Here is a 12,715-nt window from a genome sequence, read left to right as displayed (position 1 = left end):
GAATAATTTGATTTTCTCATTTTTTAAGAGGGCCTCTTTGGTCTGTTATATGTCAAGCAAGATTTTTGCTGGCTTACAAGTTAATTATTTCGTAGCCTTTGTAAAGGAAAAGTGATTTTTTTAAAGCATTGTTAAATGCTTTAAAAATTAACTTCCTTTTTAGCTTGTTTTTTAGCTTTTGTCTTTTTAATTTTACTTTTTCCTCCTCTCTCAATTTAGAGACTCTCAGGGCTAGTCTCTAAGCCCCAGCTAGCGACTTACAAAGTCAACCGCTCGCTAGTTGTTTGAGAGCAAATCGACCGATGATAGTTGATTATGTTAGTCTGTTTGGGCCTTAAGGGCTCGCGAAGATATCTAGCTTAGACGGTTGTTTTCAATTACTGACCAAAAAGGATAGCAACAAATGGTCTGTTATTGCTGGAATTTTTTTCCGATTTAATGAAAAAATTATTTCTGTTTTGTTCCAAAAGGTCGAAATGGGGGTTGTAATAGGTTGTGTTTGCTGCAATTTATGTCTTTTGTCTAAAAAATCAGGAACTCTTCTTTGCGAAAGAAGGTGGCAACAGTAAGAATTGGTAATAAATTTGATCCAAGGTTACAAAAGCAACGTGTTGCGCTTCATTTTTTGCAAAGTATTTTGAATTAATAGATATTGAAATGAGTGCAGGATCTGAATTTAGCAACTAGTCAAATAACAGCGGCCCTATAAATAAACGATGCTCTCATTTGGAATTAAACAAGTAGAGCATAATTTTAAGCGGTTGAGTTTCCAACGAAAAGATTTGCATAAAAAGAAAATTGGGAAAAAATATGATCAAGGAAGTAGAAACCAACACAACTGAAAATTAAGAAGATTTTGGAAGATAGGCGAAATTCAGATCACTTTGCGCCTTAGAAGGTCACTCCAATAGATCTTTTTTTAAAAAACCAACCGACAAGTACTTCAATGCCTTGGAAAAAGTTAACGAGGAAACATAGGGGGAATAAGCGATATCTTAATATTACAACATTTTTTGATTCGTGCAACTTCATTAATAGCCGCCCTCATCTTCTCAGCCGCCTATTATAGCGCTCCTATTTTTTTACAAGAATTTGAATTGTATTGGGGCGCTGTCTTTTTTTTAAAGATCTGTTCACACAATTTAACGATTTTTGAAGTCAAATTGGAGTAGTGATTTTGGTCACGCCGAAACAGGAAATGGAGCGAAAAAGCGAGTGGTTTTGCGGCGTGAAATTTTTTCGTTATAGTTTTAAAGTAGAGTGAGAAAACGCTGTGTGAACAAAAATTCGCTTTCTCGCTAGTGGTTTTTTGTTCACATGCGGCAATTTCACTTTGATTTTTAATGTTTTTCGATTTTTTTGATCGGATTTTTTCCTAAAGCGTTTTCCCAATCCATTCATAGATCATTCTAGGCCTAGTTTTTTTTTGTTTGAACCAAATTTCCTTTTCTCGCTAGTGGTTTTTTGTTCACATACGGCATTTTGACTTTGATTTTGTTTTTTTTAATATTTTTGATCTGATTTATTAGAAAAGGTTTTTCCAATTCACTCATAGTCCGTTCTAGTCCTAGTTTTTTTAGTCACTGAAAATTCTTTGAATTGTACGTCAGGACTGCTATGTTTTTTTACATCGTCGAATAAAAAAATGTTTCGCTTTACCTCATTTTGCCGCCTTTTCAACATTTTGCGTGAAATCTTTTTGACTTCTCTTGGCTAGTTTCTCTTTTCTCTCATTCTGCTAAAAGTGATTTTGAACATCAGTTGCTCAGCAAAGCAATGCAAAATGAACAGAATCTGTATAAAAATCAAGTCAGAAATAGAAACGGGGTAAACCCATAAGCCCAATTTTAGATGCACGCTATTTGAGCGTCGGTCCTATAAGTATTAGTTATCATCTCTAATGCTTATTGGAATTGATAGTAGCCTCTCTCTAAGAAACAGAATTATGTACAACTAAGAACTGCCATCAAAATAAATCGGACTTAAAAAATGTTTTTGTACAAAAATCTTTTTTTTAATATCTTCTATTCTTTCTTTCAATCCCAATAATGTTATTGGAGTCAACGGCGGCTATTTTCCGGCAATCTGCCGGGTACGTTTCTTTACGCTGGATAATATAGGTTCCTGTTCTCCTATACTTGAAATGTTGGCAAACAAGCAAAGCATTACAAACAAAAAAAAGAAAAAGATTTATTTAAGAGAAAAACAAAATGTGAAGGAAAACATTTATCTAGAAGAATGATGCTCACATTCGTCTTTGAAGCAACAGGCTTGTACAGAAACTCTGATTGGATAGTTTTTATTTTTTAACCTCGAAAAGTATATTAAAAAATATAATTAAAATTTATTACAAGGTAACTAATTCTCGTCTAAAATATCAAACAATATGAAACGATATTTCAATCAATTTGAATCTGGTAAAATTAGACTAAGTTGGCCTTATTGAACATTAACAAGACCAAATTCAAGCAATGAAATCTACTTAAGCTCTGGCAGATTTGAAATAAAATTGTTTGAGGAATCTTAATTTGCTGTGTTGCGGAAATAAGCTCTAAATTCAACTAAGAAAAATGACTTTTCAATTCGCCTGACCGTTTTCCCTGATGCCTTTTTCGCGCTTGAATTTATTATTTTTTGAGTGATTTGAATTGCGCGCATTCATAAAATAAGTCTGTTGCTAATAGCTAATCGACTGTAAGAAGAGTGTATAAAACCCTGATAGCCGAGTGGATAATGCTTCCATCTCTTGCTCTGGTGGTCGTGGGTTCGATCCCCTCCGTGGTCCCCTTACTTGATGGGGATTTCTATTCACGTTCGACTATAGAACTTCAACATTTTTCAGCAATTCGATTTTGCCCTGACTTTTTCAGCTTCGCTTTTTGTTTCCCGCTCGTCTTGCTGTTTTTCTGTATAATCCGAAAAGTTGGGATTGTTTTGAATTTTCTTTGCTATTGAATTGGATTGCTATTCGAATTTAGCATCATATGTCTTCTAATTTGGCATGATTGTTATACTGAAAGCCCAAAATCTGCAGCTTGTTTCGGCTTTGAAACTAATTGGTTAGTTTTGCTTTTATCGCAATTATTGTAATTTTAAATGTCTTGTTGCTTGGTCCACTTAAGATAGAGCGATTGTGTTCTTATCATTCACAACGGGTTTTTAAAAGGTTTTTGAGTTAATAGCTGATGGTGTTTAAAACTTGGACAATATTTGTTTTCTGAATTACTTTTCTGTTCGATGACTCGTTGGTTAGTTGCCAATAATGACAAGTCTTAATGTCTTATGCTAATGTCTGATGCTAAGTGTTTTACAGACTCTGACACCATTGGTTTTCAATTTTGAGCTGTCTGTTTTTGATGTGCTTTTAGATGTCTTACCATTTGGTATATTCTATTGTAGATTGCATTGGCTATAGGTGAAGCGTGACTGAATTTATTTGGAATTTCAGTTTCTAATATATTATTTTCAAAAAATTTGACAGCAATTGTTTTCACTAAGTTTAGAGTATTTTTAATAGCCGCACAGCGATATTTGAATTGTATTGGGGCGCTGTCTTTTTTTACGACTCGAAGAGGAGTATTGGAGAAGTCCTTTTTTTTTTAATCAATTTTATTGGAGTGATTTTTAAAGCGGGAAATGAAACGCGTGAAAAAATTTGGAGTGGTTTTTGTGCTGAACAAAATTGAAGAGTGGAGCGAAAAGAGAGTGGTTTTTGTTCATATCGCTGTTTTTGAGAGAGCGATAAATTGATGTGTGAAAAAATTTTCTCTAAGCGAGCGAAATTTTTTTGTTCACATGCGGCTTTTTAAAACCGTTTTTTGTTATTTTTTTTTTGGTTTAGAGGTCTGATTATGATATTGTGTGATGCTTAGGGTTGTTTTAATAGTGGTTGGCAAGTTTTTGGTCATTAATAAGATTTTTATACCATTTTGCTGGTTTTTCAGCTATTTTGCTGAATTTTAGGCGAATTTTAGCAATTTTTTGCGTTTTGTTTTGTTATAATGCTTTGTAATGGCTTTGAATAGACGCATGTTAGTAACTGAGTTTTTAGATACCAAGTGATTACATTCTCTTAGGTTGGAAACGATTTTTTTGTTTAGAAAAATGACAATAAACTGAAAAATTTTGAATTATTTTCCTTAATTTTTTGCTGTTTTTCGTTTTTTTTTCTAAACTTAGAAAAATTTTTCAGCCTATGCGACTTTCCATTGTTTTCGAAGTCTTCCAATTAATTCGCTCCAATTAACGTTTTTTGGGTCTATGTGCTCCCGTGAAATTAAAAAAAGCTCAATTTTTTCTATGATTTTTTTTTTCAATTTTTTTTAAATACCCTTTGTGTTCTTCAATTTTTTATAGCATTTGGGGATGCCTATAGTCCAAATTAGTTGTCTTTGATGCGTGTTGATGATTTTGATTCCAGTTTTGAATCATTTTGTTAAAGATAATTGAGTAACTTTTATGAAGAGCTCCGCAAATTTTCGTGTTTTTTTTTGGATTTTTTGCTGAGTTCTTCTGATTGTCTGCTGTTTGCTAGTTTTTAGTGGTCTAGCTTTTGATAGGAGCTTTTCTAGAGGTTTTGTTGAAATATATTTAGTGCACTTTTCAATGACAAATATCATTTTCTTAAACACTAACTTTTTTTCTATTTTTCTTCATTCTTCGTTTTTACTCATATAAATAAACAATGATTTGGATTGGTGGACACTTGACCAGATGTAGTATTACAAGTTTTTCGGAATAATGATTTGATTTCAGCAAGATGGTATTTGATTCATTATTTGTGGCCAATTTTTTTTGTTTTTACAGAAAATATTTTTGGTTTTGTTTTTCATTTCCTTTCTTTTACCTTCGTTTATTCCACTTGAAATTTGTGTTTGGTTTTTGTCTCAGATAGCAGTGATTCAACAAAATTAAACTAAACTTATTTCACGGGTTTTCGCCAAAGGTTGTTTTCAAACTTGCAACTCAATGTAAAATTTTTATCACGTGCTTTATCGTCTTTTCTGGTCAGTTATTTTTTCATTGTTCTTTTTCTTTTTTTTTGTTTTAAAGTGACAAGTGTTATTCAGTAGGATACGCATTATGTTAGTTATTATGGTCAATCAGTAGAATAAGTTTTATGTTTGTTAGGGGCGTTCGTTTTTTCCTTCGAGTCGTTTCCGGAATTCTTCCGGCTATGTTCTTTTTTTTAAAGAGCTGTTCACACATTTTCATGATTTTTGAAGTCAAATTGGAGTAGTGATTTTGGTCACGCCGAAACAGGAAGTGGAGCGAAAAAGCGATTAGTTTTGCGGCGTGAAATTTTTTCGCTCCAAATTTAAAGTAGAGTGAGAAAACGGTGTTTGAACAAAAATTCGCTTTCTCGCTAGTGGTTTTTTTGTTCACATGCGGCAATTTCACTTTGTTTTTTTTTTCAATTTTTTGGATGGGATTTTTTTCTAAATGGTTTTCGCAATCCATTCACAGCCCATTCTAGGCCTAGGTTTTTGTTTGAATTAAATTTTTATTTCTCGCTAGTGGTTTTGTTCACACGCGGCCTTTTGACATTGATTTTTTGTTTTTTTCTTATTTTTTGATCTGATTTTTCAAAATGGTTTTCTCAATTCACGCATAGTCCATTATTCCAGGTCTAGTTTTTCTGTTTAGTAAGTGAAAATTCTTTGAATTGTACGTCAGGACTTGTCCTGCTATGTTTTTTTATTTCGTCGTCATGTTTTTTGTTGCGACCATATGACGTCACAGCCACTTTTTGTTCATTCGTTCATGCAATTTTAACTGAATTGCATGTGTGACGTCATTTTTCGCTCTTAGTGGAGCGAGTGTTTTTGTTCATGCGCGTGATTAAATTGTTGGTCACACTTGACTTACCTCACTCTCAAAAATGACTTCCTCACTTTGAAATTGACTTTTATTTACTTTAATTCAAAGAGATAAGGTCAAATGGGTGTGTGTCACTCTAAATGAAGGTTATTAGAGATCAGCTAATAGAGGCAGCAATAACTTATACAGATTTTTAATCAAAATATAACAGATCAGCCCTCAATGAAAAGACGAATTTTTTGTTTTTTTTAGACTGCCGATCTACGAATCTATTGCGGCTATTTTCTGGCAATCTGCGAGCTATATTTTAGTTTTGCGCGTACCTGTTTTACTTGGAGTTGTCTTGTATCCTCCTAATGTCATTTATTACAAGTCTCATTTGTTTTTAATTGCTCTTGAACGAATTTCATAGCAATTATTGTAAACGTGTGTGTCTTTTTTTTAATGCAAATCTTTTGCTTGACAATTTTTCGCTTTTCTTCCAGAACATTCTTTGACTTCTCAGGTGACTTTTTCACGCTTTCGTTCTTCATTTTTCAGTGATCTCTATTGCTTTCACTCCGAAGTAAAGCTTGTTGCTAATATAAATTGGTTGCAGCAGAGCAAGAATAAGGTTCTGATGGAGCAGTTGGAAGTGCTTGGGGTCACGGTTCGGGAGGTCAATGGTTCGAATCCCGGGCGGGGACATGATTTTTTGCACCCATAAAGAAAAATTGATCTAGGCTACAGCCCCTGAATTAACAGCCACAGCCTCGCCTGTCGTTCAAGAGCAATTCTTCCGACAATTGTCGGTTTATGTTTAAATTTTGTATATGTGAAAACAGTAATGTTTCTTGGTTCAGTGTGTAAGTTGTCTTATGTCTTCTCACTCAGTTAATCACGGTAATGAAAGATTTCATTGTTTATTGAGGAATTGTCACTGATTTTTTAAAGTTATTCAAGTTGTTTGTAATGGCTTCATTGACACCATTCGTGTTCACAAGTTTTTGATCTTGGCCGCAATTTTTTTCATTTTTGTCTCATTGTCCCTCAGTGCTATGAAGTTTGATTATACTTTTTTGAGGGATAGTTGGATGTGGCAGACGTTTGTCTTTTATTTTTGTATTTTAGTGACTATGACCCAACTATGACGGCACCACGTTCTCGTACTTGTAATTTTTGTAAATGGGTTTCTTCAAAATAACTGTAAACTTCCTAAACTTCATAGTTGCAAAAGTTGTCTAGGCTGTTTAAATTTTACGAATTTGAGACCTGTGTTTCTCTAAACGCGAAAATAAGATTTCTCCTATTTTGATTTTTCTGTCTTTTTCTGTGTTTTTTTTTGGGTTATATATTTTGTTAACGATCAAGGGTGTTCCTTTAAATTCCGTCGTCCAGGACTTGTCCTGCTTTGTTTTTGCTTTCGTCAAAATTTTTGTTACCTGTCCCCGTCACGCTCAATTCAAATCTGCACGCGTGACGTCATTTCTCTCTCTCTCTCTCTCTCTCTCTAGAAAAAGTATTTAAGGCGTTTGCGTGATTAGATTTTGATCATACGCGACTTACATCACTCGATAAATTGACTTCTGCACTTTAAAACTTAAGTTTATTTTGAATTAGTTTAAGGTCAAAGGAACTCTTATGTGCAGTAAAGATCCCTAATAAAAGCCTTCTGAGGAATGAATTTTAACAAGCTTTGTTAATTTATCGCTGAGTTTTTTACCTAGCTTTTTGAGCGGCGTCGATTTTGGTTTCAATTTAGATCTGTATGTTTCTATCTCTCATTCGGCACGCAGGTTATTTCTTTCGCAGCTATTCCGGCAATCTGCTGGCTATGTTCTTTTTCTTCTTTTTTTCGAGATATATCGTTGGTTATGGTTATTCCATCATTGGATTGTCATTTATTAAACAAAATTATATTATTTGTTACTATCCATTATAAACATTTTTTTGGATTTTTTGTTTACATGTGGCAATTTGATTTTGATTTTTACTGTAGGTTTTTCATCGTATTTTTTTAAAATGGTTTTTCCAATCCATTCTAGGTCTATTTTTTAGTCAATGAAAATTCTTTGAATTGTAGTTCAGCACCTTTCCTATGTTTTCTTAGTTCTTTTGGCAATTTTTAGTGGTATCTTGAGACAACAGGTCTATGAAGCTAAGTCAATTATTTTCTGGCGATATGCCAGCTATTTTTTAAATTGTCCTTGTGGGGCATATAATCACCTCCGAATATTTCTAGATCTCACTGAAAAATTACGGCTACATTCATTAATTTAGTAATTAATAGTAATTTTAGTTATTCTCATTAATTCTCTTCGATAACTTTGAAGTGATTTTGTTTTAGAGAAAGGCGTATTCTCCCACCTCAACGTTGCACCATTGAAGCCATCCTGTATTATCCGACCTCGTGCCTCTCAGGTGTCAATCAAGGTCAACCATAAGCCTCCTGTGCTAATGCAGGAGTGGTACAAAGTGGAGGTCTCCATCGAGAACAACGAACTGCAGCCAATTGTGAATACAAAGTTAGATCTGATGTTTTCTGATCAAAAGCAGAACATCTCACCACAGATTAATCTGGACTGGCCAGCTCAAGATGACGATACTAAAATTGCGCATATCCACCGCGACATTCCGGATAAGATTGCACCTGAAGAGAAACTCACCCTTGTTTTATTCTTGAGGTGTTTCGGAGAAAGAGAAGAGACGCTGGTGATTAAGGTAGCACATGATGTGAATGTCAATCAACCTATAAAGATGCTAAGAACGCCTCACGAGAGAGAAAAAATAGACAATTCTGGAAATGAACAAATCGTTTTATCATGTTCATGTTTAAAGGAAGAACGGATTTTATTGCCTGTTGTCAATCCATATGAGATGATTTCTCGTGTTGCGACGATAACGATGGATCCACTAGAAACTATTCACGGAGAGGAAATGTTTCTGATATTGTCCAAAATAAACGCTCTGTCCCCGTGGCCTGTTGAGATAGATCACGCTGTATTTGAGCTTAATCCTGCAATTGAGAAGCTGCAGGAAAGCGATGAATCCTTAAAGCAGATAATCCTCCAGCCCCAGGAGAGTGCTAACATTGTATGCGCTGCACAGACCTTTCCTATGCAGTTGCCAACAACACTCAAGCTTGGCAAACTGTTTTTGACCTGGCATCGGGAACCCACTGAAAGTCTTAATTTGCCATTAGGTATACATCCTCACATTATTTGTTTCTCGTCTACTTCAAAAACGGGAATCTTCCTCTATTAGTACCATACTTACTTTTGGTATGTTTTATAATCACGTAGTCCTTCAGAAAAATTAACCATAAACTTATAGTTGAAATGCACTAATCATCCGGTTTCTGAAATCAATTACGAAATTATGTGGTTTTGTTCCAATTTTAGTCAGGGGAGAAATTCGGGGAATACAAAACTTTCTGTATTCATTTGTATATTCGGCCACCAATTACATCTGCGTTTCAGTTACAACCACATTAGACGTGAGTCCTCTACATAATGTTGATCCGATGCCCATCAGTATTAAAGCAGAATTGGAGCCCTTCGGTTATGTTCAACAACCTATGCACGTGAAATATCTCATCAAAAACAATAGTTCTGTACTACAGGAGATGCAGGTTCAGGTTTGTACCTCAAAAGAGGATACTTTTTGGCCTCCTTCGAAACTTTTGTGTGCAAGTGCCACTGAAAAAGTGATTTAAAACAAGTTATTTGTCACCGAACGTGATTTACAAAAAAGTGATTTGTCACTGAAAACGTACCAATTCCGCCATTGTTTTTCCATCAATTAGGAAAGTTGTGGCGTTCCGAGTAGACAATTTTGGTCGCCGCGTGTCAGACACTTGTGTTGAGATTGTCACCTACGAATATCTCTATTACTAACCATACCCTTGATATATATTATAAATAACGGCTAGGTGATCAACTGAGAATCTCCGAAAGAGTTGCACGCCTAATGCATTTTTGTCAGGTAGCTATAACAAACTATTAGATATACAAGTCGAATTTCTAGGAAGCGATTTGAACCATAGTTTTTCTTTGAAGCCTTTTTAATAGCTGCCCTCATGCCGCCATTATAGCGGCCCTATTTTATTACGACTCGAAGAAGAGTATTTATTAATAGCCGCTCAGAGATAGCTGGGGCTATTATTGGTCTTCTCTTGGTTTTTTACAATGCAAAGAATTTTAATTGTATTGGGGCGCTGTCTTTTTTTAATAGCCGCACAGCGATAGCTGGGGCTATTATTGGCCTTCTCTTGGGTTTTTTAAATTTTGGTAGTGATTTTGGTCACGCCGAAACAGGAAGTGGAGCGAAAAAGCGAGTGGTTTTGCGGCGTGAAATTTTTTCGCTCTAATTTTGAAGTAGAGTGAGAAAACGAAGTTTGAGCAAAAATTCGCTTTCTCGCTAGTGGTTTTTTGTTCACATGCGGCAATTTCACTTTGATTTTTAGTTTTTTCGATTTTTTGGATCGGATTTTTTTCTGAATGGTTTTCCCAATCCATTGATAGTCCGTTCTTGGTCTAGTTTTCTGTTTAGTCAATGAAAATTCTTTGAATTGTACGTCAGGACTTTTCCTGCTATGTTTTTTTTTATTTCGTCGCGATTTTTGTTACGACCATATGACGTCACAATCACTTCAAATCTGCTTTTTGTTCATTCATTCATGCAATTTCAACTGAAGTGCGTGTGTGACGTCATTTTTTGCTCTTACTGGAGCGAATTTTTTTTGTTCATTCGCGTGATTAAATTTTTGGTCACTCTTGACTTACCTCACTCTCAAAATTGACTTCCTCACTTTGAAATTGACTTTTATTTACTTTAATTCAAAGAGATAAGGTCAAATGGCTGTGTGTCACTCTAAATGAAGGTTATTTGAGAGCAGCTAATAGAGGCAGCAAAAACTTATACAGATTTTTAAGCAAAATATAACATATCAGACTTCATGAAAAGAAGAATTTTTGAGACTGTAGATCTACAAAGCTATTGCGGCTATTTTCTGGCAATCTGCCGGCTATGTTTAATCATTTGGATCTATTCTGTTTCGCCCCAGTATTTTTTGACCCCCATTTATAAATTACATGTTGTTATATAGCACGTTACTATGTAAGAAAATAGCACGTGAAAACGAAATTTTTAAGTCAAACGGCCGAACCAACTGAAGAAGAAAGAGAGAGAGAGAGAGAGATTTTTTGTCCATGCTGCGTTTTTGAGAGAGAGAAAAAAAAACAAGTAGGCAAGTTTTCGCTCAGCGAGCGAAATATTTTGATCACGTGCGGCTTTTTTGAAGCAGTTTGCAGTTTTTTTAAGTTTGTACATTACTTTTTTGGTAAAATGGTCTTTCGAAACCATATTAACAATTACCTGTACGAGACGAGCTTTTTGACCATAGCAATCATATATAAGTCATATAGCAATCATATATATAATCATATATGAGTTTTATATAAATCTAGAGCTAGTTTTGGGATTTCGCCGTTTTAAACGCTTTTTGGATCTTTTTAATAGCCGCCCTAATCTTCTCAGCCGGCTATTATTGCGCTCCTAATAGAGCGTGTGTCATTACATAGTAAATCATTATCTCAGAATATAACACGTGCGTCTGGGGGTGCAAATAATATGCACCCACTATGACTTTTGTTCCTGAAAACGGGATAAACAGGCAGCGCTCGGACAGCATTAAGTGGCCGAGCAGCTCGCCTAGAGCCTGACCCCTTACACTCTAATATTCGATTCACCAAAACTGTTTCAAGGAGATATTTAATTGGTGTGAAGCACGGTTCTTAATATTAATTTTTCACCCCGAGCAGTCAGCACCCACTCAGTCTCCTCGGACTCCCCTGTCCACCCTCATCCACATGGAGATTTGGACCCCTCTCTTCAGCCCTCCCAACCCTATCTCCCCCAATTGCTTGACCACCCATCCTTTTTCCCTACTCCGCTCACCCCCGCCCCCAATGCTAACATACGTCATTCCCAGCTGTCTACTACGGAGGCCAAACGGTCGCCGGTTGTTTCAGAGCAATTAGCCCGACATTTGTTGTTTATGTTTAAAAAATTAACAGGTTTCTTAGAATGTCCTTCAATTTTTTTTCTTTTTGCTCGGTTTTCATGTTTTTGTCGTTGGTTAATTTTTGATATCCATGTTTTAACACATTTATATCATGACAGATAGTTGATATAGCTCAAATAAAAGCAATGATTTTGGAGTCGTAACTTATGAAAGGTTTCCAGGAAAATGTTCTCATAATTTGCTCTTTCTCTGATAATTTGTTTCCTCTGTTGTTTCAAATTTAACCATGTAATGAAGTTACTATTTTATCAGTGAGTGGTTTGCTAGCATGAAAATCAACTTGTGAGTAGATTCCGGTTTCTTCCCGCTATTTTTCTACAATCCAAAAATAGTATTGTATTGTTTCTCTGTCTTTTCTTGTACGGCGTTTTCACACTTTTTTCCCATGACTGATCTTTCAAAATGGGATAAACAGGTAACGCTCAGTAAGAATTGAGTTTCAATGGAGTTCCTTAGCTGGCTTCAGTGGTCTTTGAAATGATTAGGGTGCTGAAGCCGCTTGGAAAGCCTCAATTCAATACGAAAATATCACGTTTTTGAGTTTTGAGCCTAAAATGGTGAAATTTTTCACTTTTATTCTACATTCTTTTGCTTAATTTTCCCTAAATTCACTTTTGTCAAAGTTGATAAAGATCTTTTCCAAAACTAATGTCATTATGTCCTTTATTTGTGAGCTATATATTGTAACGCAAACTTAAATACGCAAATTGATACCGATTTTTTCATTTTGTTTGTTTTTGAAAATGTTTGTCATTCTTTGAGTTTTTCTAACTTTAGGGGCAAATTAAACGTATTTAGGTCTTGAAAATGGGCTACTGAACGATTTTTAGA

The 12,715-nt window shown here is 35.1% G+C and overlaps 2 protein-coding genes across 4 annotated transcripts in view; one reads left to right on the top strand and one right to left on the bottom strand.

Annotated features, from left to right (window-relative positions):
- LOC142334506 (WD repeat-containing protein 13-like) overlaps positions 1–12,715 on the bottom strand; it is a 224,384-nt gene that overhangs the window by 197,422 nt on the left and 14,247 nt on the right. The gene's annotated exons all lie outside the window — the stretch shown is intronic.
- LOC142334504 (trafficking protein particle complex subunit 11-like) overlaps positions 1–12,715 on the top strand; it is a 40,200-nt gene that overhangs the window by 24,562 nt on the left and 2,923 nt on the right. Inside the window, exons 8-9 of the mRNA XM_075382594.1 lie at positions 8,147–9,001; positions 9,279–9,436. Coding sequence (XP_075238709.1) covers positions 8,147–9,001; positions 9,279–9,436 — 1,013 coding nt within the window. The remainder of the gene's footprint in view (positions 1–8,146; positions 9,002–9,278; positions 9,437–12,715) is intronic.

Source organism: Convolutriloba macropyga, chromosome 2 (genome assembly GCF_964194025.1).
Source record: "Convolutriloba macropyga chromosome 2, txConMacr16.3, whole genome shotgun sequence".
Classification (NCBI taxonomy): Eukaryota; Metazoa; Xenacoelomorpha; order Acoela; family Convolutidae; genus Convolutriloba; species Convolutriloba macropyga.
Note: the sequence above shows the minus strand (reverse complement) of the source record. Positions and strands in the feature narration are given on the sequence as shown.